The following is a 19,106-nucleotide window of genomic DNA, read 5'->3' on the forward strand; positions in this document are numbered from 1 at the left end:
AGTGAAAAGAAAAACAACAGTTTGGCATTTGTCGGCTGTCTGGATGGTGTGTGTGTGTGTGTGTGTGTAGGCATCCTCTACTTCCCGGATAACACTCATGTCTCTTGCTGTTGGGGCACCTGATGTTAAAGGTTGTTTTGTCCTACTGTGGCTTTTTTCTTGCTGCCTTAGAAATCAGGCACACCTTTTCATTGATGCTGTGGTGGCTATAAGCAATCAGTTATTTGGTTTATCCAGCAGGCAGTAGGGCCACAATGAGATGCTTTTAATCAGGAGCTTTATTACCTATCATTTCAGAACTGCTTATAATCGTGGTCCTTTGAGCATGAATCACATGACATAAAGACTTAGTGCTGCATTTCAGACCTGAATGCAGCTACTGAATTTAAAACATTTTTAACTCAAAAGAAATCACACAAATAACATGTATTTATAATAGAATTAGTAGAAAACATAGATAAACAAGAGGAAGAAAATATAAATCTTTCTTAATTCCACCATTGAGTGAGAAGCACTGTTTTGGTAGATACGCTTTTGTAAGAATGTGTGTTTGTGTGTATGTACACACTTAACTATGAGAAAAACTTAAAAGAGTGATGAAGTATAATGTTTTCTAACCTGTATTTTTCACTTAGTACTGTTTCATGAACACTTTCCTCATCAATCAGTGTTAAACATTTTTAGTGGCTGCATAATATTGCATTGTATGGTTATATCATAGTCTAATCAAGTAGTTTTCTGTTGTTAGGTATTTGTTTCCAGTTTTTCAAAGCTGCTTTTGATATAGCACAGGGAACTCTGCTCAGTATTCTGTAATAACCTAAATAGATACATAACAAAGAATAGATACATGTATATGTATAACTGAATCACTTTGCTGTACACCTGAAACTAACACAACATTGTTAATCAACTCTACTCCAATATAAAATAAAAATTAAAAAAAATATATCACTGAAAAAAAACCCTGCTTTTGAGAAGGTAGTTTGACTTTTCATATCACTTGGTGATCTTTCAGTCACAGAAGTTAGGCAGATATTATGCCCCTATCCTCACTATTCCTTTACCCCCCCTTTACCCTCCAAACTCAGGCCTACTTTTTTAGGTGACTGCTTCCTGCTGAATGTCCCAGAATTCTGTGAATCAAAGGTGGACCCACAGTTCTCATAGACTCCCTGTGTTTGAAGTTGTGTGTTGCTCCCCAGTAGCTGAGGGCACAACTAGTCATACCATATTTTGGGAATTGTAGGGTAATCATTTTTAATTTAATGTTTATTTTATTTATTTATTTTTGGCTGTGTCGGGTCTTAGTTGTGGCACGTGGGATCTTTTGTTGTGGCGCTCGGGCTCTTTGTTGTGGTGCATGGGCTTCTCTTTAGTTGTGGCGTGTGGTCTTCAGAGCGCACAGTCTCAGTAGTTGTGACACATGGGCGCTCTAGTTGTGGTGTGCAGGCTCCAGAGCATGTGGGCTCTGTAGCTGCAGCACGTGAGATCTCTAGTTGTGGCGCACAGGCTCAGTAGTTGCAGTGTGAGGGCTTAGCTGCCCCACGGCATGTGGGATCCCAGTTCCCCAACCGGGGATCGAACCCACATCCCCTGCATTGGAAGGTGGATTTTTAACCACTGGACCACCAGGGAAGTCCCTGTAGGGTAATCTTCTTTCTTTCTTTTCTTTTCTTTTTTTTTCTTTTTCTTTTCCTTTTTCTTTTTCTTTTCTTTCTTCTTAATCTTCATTGTACTTCCCGTATACATTTTCAGAAATACTTCACTGGGAAGTTATGTCTGTCTGTGTTGGTCTAGGTGTGAGTCTTTGTGTCTGTTAAATTGCACTCTATTATAGTTCTGAAAAGCCCAAGACTAACTTGGTGACTTTTATTCTGTTCTGGAAAGGGAAGGGCTCCAAGGACGTGTATGTTTGTGTTCAAAATAACCTCTTTTCTCCTTGCTGTTTTGAGGCAGCGAGTTGATGTCATTTTTATTTCTCTGATCTTAAGCACTCAAGGAATTTATTTCAAATAAACTTGAAATCTTGTAAGTTTGCTTTTTTTTTTTTTTTTTGGAAAGCTTAGGTCATTAATGTTTGCAAGACTTCTGACTTGACTAATTTGCTGTGTATGTTGTGGGGGAGGGGTGCATGTTTGTAATGGGGGGTGGCACTCTGTACAGGGTTGTCTTTCTCTGTCTACCGGAACCAAATGAAACACCTAATTTTTTATTCTCCTAGGAGCTGGGAAAATATGGTCTGCTCTATTACAATGCACTGTTCATGATTCTGCCCACCCTAGCCATTGCATATTTCACGGGAGATGCGCAAAAGGTAGGACTTTCTAGTTATGGCTTCATGGTTTATGTTTTTGAATTTTATTTTTATTTGTATGACCAAGAGGTAGACAGTTGGGTTGTTAAAAAGTAATGTTCTTAGTAAGTGACCAAAGACTGAGAATTTACCTTTTAGCTTGCTAATGTCATGCTAACCTTTTTGGATAATACTAAAATAGCTTAAAATAGCTCTGGCTGTCGACATAAACACAGTGCATGCCAACTAGTGTCCTTCTCTTACGTGCCAGGAGGATAGAGGAAGGGAATTTTTACATTTCTACTAAACTACAAAATAGGAATAGTAGCAAACTATCCTTGAGAAACAAAAAATCCAGAAGTAGTAGAATTCTTCAAACCTAACAAAATGCTTGTTATCTCTAGAAGCTCTCAGTTTTGGTGTACAATTGTCATCCTGGCTTAAATCCCAAGCTGTTTTTTCCCCTCAGGAGATATTTAGCCGTGTGGTGACTTAACCATATAAATAGCAACGAATATAATAGTTTACTCATTTTCTGCAAATGTTTAGCTAAATAAATCCAGAATAAAGTAGCAAACTAAATCCAGACAAGAATTTTTCTCTGAAACACATATTCATAGGATAAAAATTGGTAACATTTTGTTAGAATTCACAGAATTTTGCAAACTTAATGGAAATCTAGAATTCTGCCAAAGATTTCGGTACCAAGGTTCCTCCTAATGATTCCCCTGGCTAGTAGTTTCTTCAGAATAAATGTATTGATTGTTTATTATAATGACAGCGACAAGTTCCCCAAATCAGTGGGGACCAAAATAAAGAAGAGGTTTTTAGAAGTAATTAGACTGTTAAAAATTGTTCTTGAATCAGAGGTAGGAGAAGACTGCTTATAAAGCTGTTTTGTTTTTTCCATCAAGAACTCTTTCTTTTAAAACTGGCAAAGAACATATGTAAATGTTTTAATGAACTGTGACCTGGCTATCAGCAGGCCTAGAAATGACTCCAAAGCAGGAAACTACTGTAGAGGTGTTGCTCTAAAAATAAAGCTGTTGAATGAGTTTTTTGTGGCTGTGAAAAAAGTGGGAAGAGAAACTAACATTTATTGAGTCCCTATTATGTGCTAGTCACTTTTTATATACGATGTAATATAGTCCCCATAACAGCTGTAGGAAGTTTGAATTAACCCTGTTTTACCAAGGTGGAAATAGAGGTTCAGAGAGACTGAATAACTTGCCCAACATCAGACTGTCAGCAGGTGATAGAGTCAGGATTTAAACCCAAGCCTGACTGCAGAGGCCATGGTCTTTTCAGGCCATGGTCTTTTCTGTCTCCTCTAGCTGACTCTGGCAGAAGCACCCTTCACTCTTTAGTTTTGGGGTAAGAATGTAATGTAAAATAACCAGGTACCCCATGGCAGCACAGATGATTCCAAATCTTGAGGCCAATCTGTACATGAGAAAGTTGGAAGAATTAATGTGATTAGGTATTCTACGGACTCGGCAAAAATGGAATTTTCATTAATTTGAAACTTTGACTAGTAGCTTGTAGCTACTTGAAAACATTGACTGAGGGAGATATTTCTTCATTCCAGAGTGATGATCGTTTAACTAGAAGTTATCTGCCAGGTTGTAGCAAAATTCATGCGTATTTTGAAGTTCACTAACACACTTTCAATTTTAAATGCTTCGATATAATTACAGGTGTTTACGCATAGTGGAAAAAATGACTTTGCCACCTATATTGGGATGAGATTTAGATTTTACTCTTTTATTCTTCTTTTCTTCTTTTTTTAAGCAGAGGAGTGGAATTTGAGTAATCTTTTTGTTTTTTCCAATGAAAATGCCAAGCAAAGGTCAAGAAAGGTTTATTTTGAAAGAACAGTGTTTTTTAAGAATGACTGAATTTATCTAAATGCTTTCAAGTTGGGATGATAAACTAATTATGGAGGCTAAACTCATTGCTTTGTGATCAACCCCATCAGTGTTTTGGGTTTTACATAAATGTTTGTTCATCCTTCTTCTTATTATTAATTAATATGCTTCTTATAAAATATTTATTGGGGTACAGATGAACCTACTGGCTGGCAGGCTTACAATCTCATGCTCTTTTTCTTAACATTCTCTCCTTGACATACTCTCTCTCTAACATTCTCGAATAGTTATTAAGTGCTATTGTGTGTCTCACAGTGCTAAGCTCAGGTGATAAGAAAGAAGGATGAATTAGGTGGTATTCTTGCCTTTGAGGACCATTTAATTGTCTTGGGGAGCAGACCTGTCAACATCAGAGTCGTAATTGTTACCGGTTCTGTGGGAAAGGTGTTGGGGTCATTGTGGGTTGGAAAATGGAAGTGGTCAATTCCATCTCCTTGTTGGAGAGGGAATGCCTATCTCATGGAGCTTTGCCTACAGAATGAAAATACAAATGATATGAATAATCAGTATTTTTTGGTAGGTTATGAATTAAATTTGGAACTTAGGAACTCCAAGAATTCTGAGTTTTATTCTGTTCCTAAATTCCTTTCTTCCTAAATTCCTTGTGTGCTTACTACAATTTTATTTTAAGTTCATTTCAGATTCAGTCAATTCAGTATTACTGAGCATCTTCCTTGTGGTAAGAAAGCCCTGTGCTAAGTTCTTTGGGGAATATATGAGAAATACAACATAGTCCTTGCCACACAAGAAAGACATTTGACATGCTACAGAGATGGTGTAAGATCCAGCACCAAAGTGCATGCCCGTCAGTCAGTCAGTACTGTAAGTATTCAGGTTAGGAAGAAACTGGTGTGGGTTAAATATCAAGCTTGGATTTTTAGAGGAGATAGGGCTTGGTTTTCTTACCCACCAACTGTAACAAGTAATGCTAACCTGTTCTGGGGGTTGTTGTTAGAGATATAACTTACAGAAGTGGTTGAATGGTTTGCTTTTATTAATCAGCACAGAAGCAGTCGGTGGAAGCCATAGATGCCCTAGTGCATCCTAGAGGCTCATAGTATCCTACGAGAGGTTGCAGTTGATTTCTTCCACTGGAAGGTTCAGTTTCATAGTAGTCAGTGGGTTGTTTGTCTGAAGTTCTGGCAAAAAGGGTTCACATTACAGAGTGGAATATGTGGCAGGATTTCAGGTAAGTGTTTTCTAGTAAGTCAGGTTCATATTCATTGTGTCTTTTAGGCTTGGGTTTTCCCTTCAAAATACGTGTACATATAAGTGGACAAACATTCATGTATGTGCATGTATTTTTTTAAAGAATGGACACTTTTTTGGTGTGACAATTTATCTTTTTTTAAAAAATTTTTATTTATTTATTTGGTTGTGTTGGGTCTTAGTTGCAGCAGGCAGGCTCCTTAGTTGTGGCATGCAAACTCTTAGTTGCAGCATGCATGTGAGAGCTAGTTCCCAGACCAGGGATTGAACCCGGGTCCCCTGCTTCGGTAGCGCAGAGTCTTAACCACTGTGTGCCACCAGGGAAGTCCCAACAGTTTATCTTTAAATAAAGCTGTTCCCATGTTAACAATTTCAGTCTACTTCTGACCTTCAAGTAATACTTCACCTATAGGGTATGATGCCTTGCACAATGCCTGATAAGATGCTTCCACATTAATCATTTTCCCTAATCCTCATTGTGTACCTGTGTGGTAGGTTGTTATCTGATATATAGAGGTTAAGGACATGCTTGAGGTTACATGGTGGCCGAGTTCAGCACTAGAACCAGTCTTTCTTTTTTTTTGGCCGCATCCTGTGGCTTGTGGGATCTTACTTCCCTGACCAGGGATCGAGCCCGTGCCCTCGACAGTGAAAGCACAGAGTCCTAACCACTGGACTGCCAGGGAATTTCCCTAAAACCAGCCTCTCTGACTCCAGGGAGATCTCTTGCTGTTTGCCTGACCACATCTATCTCCCAAAGCCACTTGCTGCATCCCTGACTTGTTTTTTCCCCCGTTCAGGACTTGCGTGCATACAGAACAAGCTACTGAATGGGAGAAATATCTCAGATTAGTATTAGAAGTGGAGTCCCTGAAGCTTGGCTTTCTTGTTACTTAATTGTTTACAAATAATTATTTATTTCACTCAGTGAATATTTATTGAGTGCTTATTACGTGTCAGGTGCTGTTCTAAGTTAAAAAAAAAAAAGGCATGTCTTTGCTTCAAAGGAGCTTGCATTCCAATGGGGTAAGATATACTAAGCATAAATTGTGTGATAAGAGCTATGAAGAGAGATAAAACGAGGAGAAGAGTGATTGGGGAAGTGCTGTTTTGGATAAGATGATTAGGGAAAGCATCTTTATAAGCTTCGTTTGAGCAGACACTGAACTGAGTGGACTGAGAGACCAGTTTGTGTGGCTCTTTGGAGGGAGTAGTCTAGGCCGAGGGAAGAGCAGGCTCTAATGACTGAGGTAGGAGCTTGTTCACAAGGAGCATTTTCTGGAGTGGCAAATATCAGGAGACGTCAGAGTGGGCCTTGGAAGGTGTGGAGGCAGAAAAACAAAAGGTACGTTCCAGGTGGAATTAATAGCGTGGGCACAGGCCCAGCCGCAAGGACCAGACTCTTCCACGTGGTTAGAAGGTAGAAGTCAACGACTTTGGAGCCCTTAGAGGATTCCTTGGAGAGCATGTGGTTCCAGACCCTTATTTCACAAATGAGGGAACTGGGTCCAAAGAGGGCTCAGGGCGAGAGCCCAGGTTTTCTGACTCTATGACTAGTGTCTCCTTCTTCCTGCCATCCCACAGCCTGCTTCCTTCCAAGTTGGGACTAGTGCCAGACACAGGAATTTGCAAGTTACTCTGCAGACAGTGACACGTCCCTAAGAGTTTGTGACATAAGTGGTACAGTGGAGAGGACTTGGGGCCAGAATGCAAAAGACCAGCAAACTCCAGTTCTGTCTGTGACCACTCTCTGACTTTGGATGAGTCCCTTCTGCTCTCCAGGCCCACTTCGTCATGTGGTAACCGAGTAGGCTGGGTCCACTGAGTCGGCTGGTTCTCTAGGTAGGGCGTGCTTCGGGACTGAGACAGTGTTTCTGAGGAGTAGGACGCACGCCAGTGTGGAGACTGGGCTGCTGTTCGGACAGCTGGCACGAGCCCAGCTGCCTCCTGATAACCTGCGCTGATAAACTGCTCTCACCTGTTGTGCTCTTGGCTTTCCTGACCCAGAGCTTTTTTGATTGTATGCTCTCTGTGTACTGAATGAAAAGATCTCCAAGATAAGTTGTTGAATGAAGAAGCACAGTGTAAAACAGTGCGTATGGTTTACTAACTTTTGAGTAAAATAAAAAGGGAAAAATAAGAATATATATACACATTCATTTAATTTACTTACTATTTAAGTAAAGAAACTGTGGAAGAATATGCATGAAACTAATAAAGTAGCCACCAATTTGTGTGTGTGAGAGAGAGAGAGAACAGGGTAAGTGTAGAATAGAAGTGGGAGGGAGACTTTTCATTATTTGTCTTCTTATATTTTTTTGATTGTAGAACCATACTTTTTATGGTTCTACATTTTAAAATAACTGGGGGAGGTGGGACAAATTAATTTGTTCTCATTGTTCAGAGTTGCAGACTCTTGACCCAGGATTCAAACTGAAGCAAAATCAGATCCAAATTATTTTTCTCAAAATCCCACTGTTAACCTTAGTAGGGAGAGGAGGGAAAACTTTCCTCTGTTAGGGCAGGAATCCAATAAGAGGGCTCTGAAAGATCAGCTCCCCAGGGAAGCAGGAGTTACATAAAGCAGTTGATGAGCTGGCACAGCCTTTAAGCAAGAATTGAAGGCCAAGGAAGAAAAAACTAAATTACCATAAAAATTGAAAGGCAAGATGCAATTGAACAACTCATCCTAATGAGCACTAAGGTCCTTGGCAAAGCATTCTGAGAAACCAAATATGTGCGTGTAATTTTTCAAAAAGTTTAAGTTCTCAACGTCCCAGGTTTACCAGAAACGAAGGAACCAGTATATCTAGCATTTAGTTTTTTTAGACACATGTCTTCTAACTTTAAAACATTCTCCTTTTAAAAAAAACCATGGGACTTCCCTGGTGGTGCAGTGGTTAAGAATCTGCCTGCTAATGCGGGGGACATGGGTTTGATCCCTGGTCCAGGAAGATCCCACATGCTGTGGAGCAACTAAGCCCGTGTGCCACAACTACTGAGCCCACAAGCCACAACTACTGAAGCCTGCACACCCTAGAGCCCACAAGCTGCAACTACTGAGCCCACGCACTCTAGGGTCCCTGTGCCACAACTACTGAGCCTGCATACTGCAACTACTGAAGCCCACATGCCTAGAGCCCATACTCTGCACCAAGGGAAGCCACTGCAATGAGAAGCCTGCACACCTCAACGAAGAGTAGCCACAACTAGAGAAAGCCCACGCGCAGCAACGAAGGCCCAACACAGCCAAAAAAAAACAAAACAAAACTATGTATCACGCAAAAGCCAGCTAACTGTTAACCAAAGATATCTATTTAACATAGATAAAGGCAGAACAAGCATCAATTGACTAATGACTTTCCAAAGGACAGACTGTGTTTAAACTTGTTAGTCGCTGCCTCCAAAAGGGAATGTCTGTAGCACAAAGCCAGTGATTCAGAGTCTCAGGAATTGGAGTCTGACTTTCTGACAGCACACCCTGCTAGGTGTTCTCATGTAGGGATGGGAGAACAGACCCCTTGCTGTAGCTCTCACAAGGCCAGCACTGTAGGCACTGGTACACTGTATAATGTCTTCATTATATCACTGGTTAGATTACACGGCTCAGATGAGTTTTACAGGAAAAATTCCTGCACAGATCATCTACCAGGAGGTGTCTTACTAAGCATTACTACTAAATAATGAATTTTTAGGCTGTTGCTTTAGCCTGTCTAGAGTTATTGATCTTTTCTGGGTCCCTTTGTGGATCATTACAGACTGATTCTCAACCCTGAAGTGTTCTTTCCACATAGAGACAGGACCTTCCGGCTTTCTGGGCCTTGGTATTCTCAAATGTAATACAGGTGGGTTGGATCAGTTATTTTTTTATTTGTGAATGACTAGATCTTTCTCTTTGCCTTTATATTGTTTGACTGACAAAGTAATGTTTTTAGCCATTCTTACCTTTGAGGATATGCTTTTTTCAAATAAGAGTAAGTGACCCCATTGACACTAGTACTGGAGTATGTAGTTTTGACATGGTATGTAGGTTTTAACATAGGCAGTAGAACCTAGCAAGAAGGGGTATTGAAGATCTGTGGGTTCTTATTCCTTTTCTCAACTAGGAGCAGGAGGCAGGCAGATGGTTACAGTAGTGCAGAAGATGGGTTGCTAACTAGGACCACTGGTTGCATGAACTTGTCTAACTTTTCCGAGGTGGGGGGAACCATGCAGATCATTTACACCACTGACATTACCTTCTGCCTTAGCAGGTGTCCTGGCAGTTTACTTTCTAGGCTAAGGATTCAGTTCCTTTCTCAAGAGTTTTTTGGGGAATGAATTTTCAAAATAGAATTCATTAACCTTTTTTTTTCTTTTAACCATGAAGTCCAAAGACTAAGTGGTTTGTTTAATTTTAGTCTTTATAGTAAGCAGGGAGGTATCCAAACATAAGAAAATGTCTCAATGATGCTTTGGATTTTATTTCACATCTCAAGTAAATTGGCAACAGATTTTCCTGGGAGTGAGAATGGTTGCATCTAAGACTCAGGTACATGTTGAAATTATTCCCTGCTTTTCACTAGATTAGGGTGGTGATTTGGTGCTAATGTGGCATTGTAGACATTGCCAAGTTGTCCCAGCACTTTCTTGCTAAGCCTGCACATAGCCTCAGACTTTTCACCAAGATACTGGTCCAGATAGGCAGATCCATCGATTAGAGCTAGTTGATTAGACAAAATCTGATTGTATCCCTACACTAGATTTTTTTTTCTTTTTAAACTGAAGTGTAACTGACTTACAATATTACATTAGTTTCAGGTGTACCTTCACTAGATTTTATTCATTATGTTACTGATTACTGCCTAATCTTACTCAGTCTCCCTTTCTTTCTTAATTTCCTTAACCTAAGCAACTAAAGAACACATTTTTTTCATTAAAGTTTTTTTCTAAATATTTTTATTTAACTGAAAGTCTTATTTAAACCAAATGCCTAGTTTTAGGAAGTGGTAGGTCCATATGACCTGTTTGCCCATTACTTACGCCACATTCTTTTCATGCCTGTGGTGTGTATTAAGTTACACTATCAGCACCTGTAGAACCAGAGACTTCATTCAAAACAGAAGGAAAGCCTTAGAAAGCACGTTTATATGTTCAGTCTGTAATCACAGCCCGCACTCAGCCAGCACTGAAAATTGCCGGCCTTGTGTCAGAGAGCCCGTCTAGTTCTGTGCCACACAGAATGACCAAGCAGGTCATTTTCTTCACAGTGGCTCTTTATCAGTTTTCTCTAGAGGCAGAAGTTTTGTTTTGTTTAAAAATTGAATAACAAAGTACATTCTCACCGTGCCTTCTTTATTTCTAACTTAGGGAGAAGAAAAATTCGCTTGTAAATCTATCACTGAGAGATAACAGTGATAGAAGTTTAAGTGAATAATCTCTCTGAATGTAAATTATGTATACATTTAAAGAGTCTGTATTTTATTCTCTCGATTGATTCTCACAAGAGACAGATGGAGTAGTTTTCTATATTTGTAATATAGGTAGAGGTTTAGCAAGGTTAAATGACTTTATGATGGCCTCACAGAAAATTAATGGCAGAGATAGAGTTAGAACTTTCGCTTTTTGACTCAGTAACCATGTGGAACCATCTAGGAGAAAATTCAGAATATATTGCCTTGTCTTTGGTTTTCCCCAGTAGTCCAGATAGCAGGATGAAGGTTATGGAGCTGAACAGGTATTTACTAGCTGAATAATTTTGGTAAAGTTACTTAATATTTCTGAGCCTAGAGCATAATAGCTTAATAAGCAGTAGCTTTTATTGTTTTTATTATGCCATCTTTATGGCATAATAAAAGGAGAGTGGACTCCTTTGTACTGTAGGACTGTTTGGGTCATATTTATCCTGCAGCTATACATTCAAATGTCTGCTGCTTGCCAAAGATCCATTCCTATGGCAAAGCAGGGGAAGGCAACAGGCTGCCTGTCCCGTAGACTGGCTTTCTCCAGAGACAGGCTGAGTATTTAGGGAAAGAAAAAAATCCCGTGAGAATTATTTTTCTATTTTTGAATTATATATAAATGGAATTATGTTCTTGAGATTTATTTTAATATTCTATATAGTTATTATGTTCCCAAAGGGGACTGTGCACTAAATATTTGGGGCATTTTTCTGAATAAAATTTAATGCTCCGTGTAGAGAACATTGGGCTTTGAAATATGTTAAGTCTACCATGGATTAGCTGTGTTACCTGAAGTAAGTCACTCATTGTCTTCTGGGAATAATAAGGCTTGGCCTTTCTATTGTAGGAATCAAATGACAGGCCATGTACGGAAGCACTTTGTAAACCATGACGTGCTCCATAAATATAAGGTGGTACGTTTTTATTGCTGCCGTTTGTCCCTTCACTGTCAGCAGACCTGACTAAACCATCTTCAGCTTAGTGCTCTGAGGCCTACCATGGGGCCTGGCACATGATCGGAACTTAGCAGATGTTGAATTGTACATTGAAAGCAGTGAAGGACTGTTGAGAAAGGATGAGGAGAGAAAAGAAAGATATAAAAAAAGACCCAAGTGAAACTTTTAGGGATGAAAAATATAATCAGAATTGAAAAATAAAGCAGAAGGTATCAAACAGATTAGGTACTATACAAGAAAAGTTCAGTGAATTAAGCAAATAGTAATAGAAACTATTCAAGATGAAGTTCAGAAAAAAAGACTAGAAAACAAACGAACAGATTATTAGTGACATGTAGGATAATATTAAGGGTCTAACATTTGTGTAAGTATCGTCCTGAAAAAGGGGCGGGGTGGGGGAGAAAAAAATATTTGAAGAAATAATGGCTGAATTTTTTCCAAATTTGATGAAAACTCTAAACCTATGCCCACAAGGAACTCAATAAACCTTAAATAGAATAAGCATAAAGGAAACTATACCATAAAGAGGGATACTCCATAATGCTAAAAGGGTTAATATTAGTGGGTATAACAGTACGGAGTGTGTATGTACTTGATGAGAGAGCTTCAAAATATATGAAGCAAAAAGTGATAGAACAGAAAGGATAAATAGACCAACCTACGATTATAGTGGAGATTTTAACGTTCTCCTTTCAGTAATTGATAAAACAAATTCAGAGTCATTAAGGATAGAGAAGACTTGAACAGCACCGTCAACCAAGCCAACCTAACTGACGTTTGTAGAGCACTCCACTCAATAGCAAGAGGATACACGTTTGTTTCAAGTGCACATGGAACAATTCACCAAGATAAACTATATTCTGGGCCATAAAACAAGTAGTAATAGTTTAAAAGAATCAAAACCATACAGGGTATGTTCGCTGATCAGCACAGAATTAAACTAGAAATTAGTATGTATTATAAAAGAAGAAAGATTTAAATTCAGTGATCTAAGCCTCTCCCTTAAGAAACTAGAAAAAATAAGAGCAAATTAAACCCAAAGTAAATAGAAGGAAGCAGAAATCAATGAAATAGGAAACAGAAAAGCAGTAGAGAAATCAATGAAACTAAAAGCTGGTTCTTTGAAAAGATCAGTACAGTTGCTAAACCATGGCCAATTGATCAGGACGGAAAGTCAGAATACACAAATTACCGACATCAGGAATGAGAAAGGGACATCATTACCTAGCCTACATATATTAAAAGGATAATAAGGGAATTTTATGAACAATATACCATAAACTCAAAAACTGAGATGAAATGGACAAATTCATGAAAGAAACAAAACTGCCAAAGCTCACTCAAGAAGAAATAGATAACGTGAATAGCCTTATTCGATTAAATAAATTGCTGTATTTAATTAAAATAAGTAAAAGCCCTGGTTTTTAGCCCTATCTTTATTAAAGAAATTGAATTTTTAGTTTAAAACCTTCCGAGAAAGGAAACTCCAGGCCCTGATCACTTCACTGGAGAATTTTACAAGATGTTTAAGGAAGAAACAATGCTAATTCTACATAAAATTTTCCAGAGTATAGAAAAGAACACTTCCCAATTGATTTATGAGGCCAGCATACCCTCTACCACTAGCTGACAAAAAATTACAAGGAGAGAAGAAAACTATAGTCCAAAAAAATACAGCAGTATATAAAAAGGACACTAAATCATGACCAAGTTGTGTTTATCTTAGGAATTAAGGTTAGTTTAAAATTGGAAAATCAGTTAATCAGTGCAATTCATCTTATTAGCAAGAATAAAGTAGAAGAACATGTCGATAGTTTGAGAAAATGTATATTTGACAAAAATTGACACCCATTTATGAGTTTATAATTCTCAGCAAAGTAGGAATAGAAGGGAACTTTCTCAGCCTAATAAAGGACATCTACCAAAATAATGTATTGCTATTTTACTTAATGGTGAACGACTGAATACCTTTTCACTAGGATTGAGAACAAGGCAGGGATGTCTGCTCTCATATAATGTTCTATTCAACATTATACTCGAGGACCCCATCAGTGCAGGAAGGTAAGAATAAGAGATTATAAAGGAAGAATTAATAATATCTCTATAAAAACCATGATCATATATGCAGAAAATCCTAAAGAATCTAGAAAAGAGTGATTAGAACTAATTAGTTTAGCAAAGTTGTGAGATATACGGTCAGCATATAAAAATGGACTGTACTGCCATATACCAGCAATGAACACTTGGCAACTAAGTAAATAATACCATTTATAAAAGCTTCAAAAGTATGAAATACTCAGGGAAAAATTTAACAAAATATGTCAATGTCTGTACACTGAAAACTTTATAAAACAGTACTGAGAGAAATTTTAAAAGACCGAAATAAATGATTTTTATATTTATGAATGTTTATGAATTGGAAAACTTGATATTATTAATCTGTCAGTTCTCTTCTAATTGATCTGTAGATTCAACACCGTTCCAATCCCATAGCAGGATTTTTTGTAGAATTGCTAAGCTGATTTTGAAATTTATATAGAATTGCAAAGGACTTAATCATAGTCAAATTTGAAAGAGAACAATGTTGGAGGACCTAGTGAATATCATACTAACTGAAGTAAGTCAGACAGAGAAAGACACATATGATATCACTTATATGTGGAATCTAAAAAATAATGCAAATGAATCTATATACAAAACAGACTCAACAGGTACAGAAAACAAACATATGGTTACCAAAGGGGAAAGGGAGTCGGGGGGAGAGATAAATTAGGGGTATGGGGTTAACAGATACAAATTACTATTACATAAAATAGAGAAGCAACAAGGATTTACTGTATAGTACAGGGAACTCTATGCAGTATCTTGTAATAGCCTATAATGGAAAATAATCTGAAAAAAACCATATATATAACTGAATCACTTTGCTGTAACCTGAAATTAACACAATATTGTAAGTATACTTCAGTTAAAAAAAACCAAAAATCTTTTGGGGCTTCCCTGGTGGCGCAGTGGTTGAGAGTCCGCCTGCCGATGCAGGGGACAGAGGTTCGTGCCCCGGTCCGGAAGGATCCCACATGCCACGGAGCGGCTGGGCCCGTGAGCCATGGCCGCTGAGCCTGCGCGTCTGGAGCCTGTGCTCTGCAACAGGAGAGGCCACAACAGTGAGAGGCCCGCATACCGCAAAAAAAAAAAAAAAAAAAAAATTCTATAAAGAAAAGAAAAATGTTGGGAGGATTTATCTACTTGATTTCAAGACTTTTATAAAACTACTGTAATCAAGACGGTGTGGTATTGGATTAAGAGTAGACATAGACCAATGGAACAGAGCAGAGAATCGAGAAGTACAGATAGACCATTTGGTCAGTTGTTTTTGTTGAAGGTAACTAAATAAATCAATGAGGAAAGGATAATCTCTTCAACAAATGGTGCTGGAACAGTTTGACATCTGTTTGCAGAAAAATGAACCTTGACCCTTACCTCAGGAAATACACACAAATTAATTTGAAAAGTATTTTGAGTTGCATTGTGTTGTTCCTCCCCTCAAAGTCATGTTGAAGTCCTACCCCCAGTATCAGAATGTTACCTTATTTTGAAACAGGATCATTGCAGATTGCAATTCGTTAAGATGAAATCATAATGGAAGTAGGGTGGACCCTAAATCTAATATCAGTGGTGCAGTTATAAAAAGGGTAAATTTGGACACGGACAGTAACATAGAGAGAATGCCGTGAGAACATGAAGGCAGACACCAGAATGATGCCTCAGCAAGCTAAGGAACACCAAAGATTGCCAGCAAATCTCCAGAAGCTAGGGGAGAGGCGTGGAACAGATTCTGTCTCACAGCCCTCAGAAGGAACCAACCCTGCTGACACCTTGATCTTGGACTTCTAGCATTTAGAACTGTAAGGCAATGCAGTTCTGTTTTTTAAGTCACTCAGTTTGTGATACTTTGTTACAGCAGCCCTAGCAAACTAATACAAAAAGGATCATAGACCTAGAAGTAGAGCTAAAACTATAAAACTAGAAGAAAACACAGAAAAATATCTTTGTGATTTGGGGTTACACTGGGTTTCATAGAAAAGTCATAAAAAGCAAGAATTGTAAAACACAAAATTGATCTTAGACTCCATCAAAATTAAAATTGTTTTTCTTTTTTTTTAAAAAAAAATTTGTTTATTTATTTATTTTTGGCTGTGTTGGGTCTTCGTTTCTGTGTGAGGGCTTTCTCTAGTTGCGGCGAGCGGGGGCCACTCTTCATCACGGTGCACGGGCCTCTCTTGTTGCGGAGCACAGGCTCCAGACGCGCAGGCTCAGTAGTTGTGGCTCACGGGCCCAGTTGCTCCGCGGCATGTGGGATCTTCCCAGACCAGGGCGCGAACCCGTGTCACCTGCACTGGCAGGCAGATTCTCAACCACTGCACCACCAGGGAAGCCCTAAAATTGTTTATCAAAAGACACTATTAAGAAAATGCAAGCCACAGACTGAAAATACTTGTATAATCATATATTGCATTCATATATATTGGGTTGGCCAAAAAGTTCATTTGGTTTTTTCCATAAGATGGCTCTAGTAGTGCTTAGTTGTCTTTAACTTCATTCAAAACAATTTTGTTAGATTGTATGACAGCTGTCATATCAGCCTGCATTTTAAAAAAACATGGATATTGGTGAATTTTTGTCTAGTCATTTTAATATTGAAGATGGGAAGAAAGCAACATTTTTGGCACATTATGCTTTATTATTTCAAGAATGGTAAAAACGCAACTGCAATGCACAAAAAGATTTGTACAGCGTTTGGAGAAGGTGCTGTGACTAATCGAATGTTTCAAACGTGGTTTGCGAAGTTTCGTGCTGGAGATTTCTTGCTGGAAGACGCTCCACGTTCAGGTTGACCAGTTGAAGTTGATAGTGATCAATCGAGGCATTGAGAACAGTCAACGTTATACCACGCGGGAGATAGCCAACATACTCAAAATATCCAAATCAAGCGTTGAAAATCATTTGCATCAGCTTGGTTATGTTAATCACTTTAATGTTTGGGTTCCACATAAGTTAAAGTGGAAAAAAACCTTCTGGACCGTATTTCCACATGCGATTCTCTACTGAAACGTAACAAAAACATTCCGTTTTTAAAACAAATTGTGACGGGCAATGAAAAGTGTATACTGTTCGATAATGTGGAATGGAAGGGATCGTGGGGCAAGTGAAATGAATCACCACCAACCACACCAAAGGCCAGTCTTCATCCAAAGAAGGTGGTGATGTGTATATGGTGGGTTTGGAAGGGAGTCCTCTATTATGAACTCCTTCCAGAAAACCAGTCAGTTAATTCCAACAAGTACTGCTCTCAGTTAGACCAACTGAAAGCAGCACTCGATGAAAGCGTCTGGAATTAGTCAACAGAAAACGCATAATCTTCCATCAGGATCACGCAAGGCCGCATGTTTCTCTGATGACCAGGCAAAAACTGTTAAGGCTTGGCTGGGAAGTTCTGGTTCATCCGCTGTATTCACCAGACATTGCACCTTCGGGTTTCCATTTATTTCAGTCTTTAGAAAATTCTCTCAATGGAAAAAATTTCAATTCCCAGGAAACTTGTAAAAAGCACCTGGAACAGTTCTTTGCTCAAAAAGATGAAATGTTTGGGAAGATGGAATTATGAAGTTGCCTGGAAAATGGCAGAAGGTAGTGGAACAAGAGGGGGAATACGTTGTTAAGTAAAGTTCTTGGTGAAAATGAAAAATGTGTCTTTTATTTTTACTTAAAAACTGAAGGAATTTTTTGGCCAACCCAATATATATGATTAAGGACTTGTATCTAGAATATATTTTTTAAAACTGTTAATTTAAAACTTAGTAGTTAAGAAGACAAATAACTTGAATAAAATTTGGAAAAGATTTGCACAGACACTTCACTAAAGAAACAGTACTGACGGCAAAAAAGCACATTAAAAGATGCTTAACCTCATTAGTGATTAGGGAAATGCAAATTAAAATTACAGTGATACACATAGGGAATGCTGGATTTGGGATCTGGGTGCAGGTCTGACTTCAAAGCCAGTAATCAGTTTATGAAGGTTTTAAAAAAGAAGAAGAAACGGAACTTATAAGAGAGGAAAGTGCTACAAGTTTCAAGACAAAAGATGTCGGTGTCTGTGTGTGAAATAGAATGTATTCTATTTCTTCAAGAGTATTAGGTCTGGGGACTTCCCTGGTGGTCCCGTGGTAAACAGTCTGCCATCCAACGCAGGGGACTTGGGTTCCATCGCTGGTCGGGGAACTAAGATCCCACATGCCGCAGGGCAACTAAGCCTGCGTGCCGCAAACTGCAGAGCCCACGCGCTCTGGAGCCCGAGCGCCACAACTTCAGAGCCCACTTGCCCTGGAACCCGCGCACCACAACTAGAGAGAGAAAAACCTGCACACCGCAACTAGAGAGAAGCCTGCATGCCTCAACAAAGATCCCATGTGCCGCAGCTAAGACCCGACGCAGCCAAAAAAAAGTATTAGGTCTGTAATACCTTTTACTCCGGTTTATCTGTGTGAGTCTTGCCATGCTTCGACCAGGTATAAACTACAATTTTCATGTCAGTGTATAAATATTTTAAATATTTAACCCTAAAACTAACACTTGATCCCCTAGACCAGTATTTCTTAAAATGTTTGACCTCTACATACAGTTAGAAATAATAATTATATTGTGATTCAGTATACACTCCCATGCACACAATGAGGCAAAATTTCATGAAAAAATATTTGTTACACGGAATACACCCTGTTTTCTGTTTTGTTCTGTTTTATTTTTGAATGCTATTTGTGATCAATAAATTGATTCATGACCTAAAAAAAATTAAAATTATAATGAGCTACCATTTATTTAATCACTTGGATGGTCTGAAACAATTCCAAATGTATGTATGAATGTAGAGCAGCAGGAACTCTCATAACAGTTCTGGTGGGAATACAAAATGTTATAGCTACTTTGGAAAACAGTTGGACAGTTCATTATAAAATTAAAGATGCATTTACTGAAAGGACCAAGCCATCCACATTGTGTCAAGTGAAAGAAGCCAGATATAAAAGAGTACATACTGTACAATCTCTCATTTATATGAAATTACTGAATGGTAAAACTCTAGTAAGAAAGTAGATCAGAGGTTCCCAGGGGCTGTAAATGGGAGAGGGGATTGACTGTAAAGGGGCAGGAGGGAACTTTCTAGGGTGGTAAATATTTCTTTCTTTCCAGCTTTACTGAGTTACAATGGACATTTAAT

The 19,106-nt window shown here is 38.6% G+C and overlaps 1 protein-coding gene across 1 annotated transcript in view; it reads left to right on the top strand.

The window, feature by feature from the left end:
- The window catches only part of SLC35D1 (solute carrier family 35 member D1), a 50,594-nt gene that overhangs the window by 9,474 nt on the left and 22,014 nt on the right, over positions 1-19,106 (top strand). The window contains exon 8 of the mRNA XM_029229027.1: positions 2,225-2,317. Within this exon, the coding sequence (XP_029084860.1) occupies positions 2,225-2,317 (93 nt within the window). The remainder of the gene's footprint in view (positions 1-2,224; positions 2,318-19,106) is intronic.

The sequence above is a fragment of the Monodon monoceros genome, unplaced genomic scaffold, assembly GCF_005190385.1.
Source record: "Monodon monoceros isolate NGI ecotype Baffin Bay Population unplaced genomic scaffold, NGI_Narwhal_1 Super_Scaffold_18, whole genome shotgun sequence".
NCBI classification, from domain to species: Eukaryota; Metazoa; Chordata; class Mammalia; order Artiodactyla; family Monodontidae; genus Monodon; species Monodon monoceros.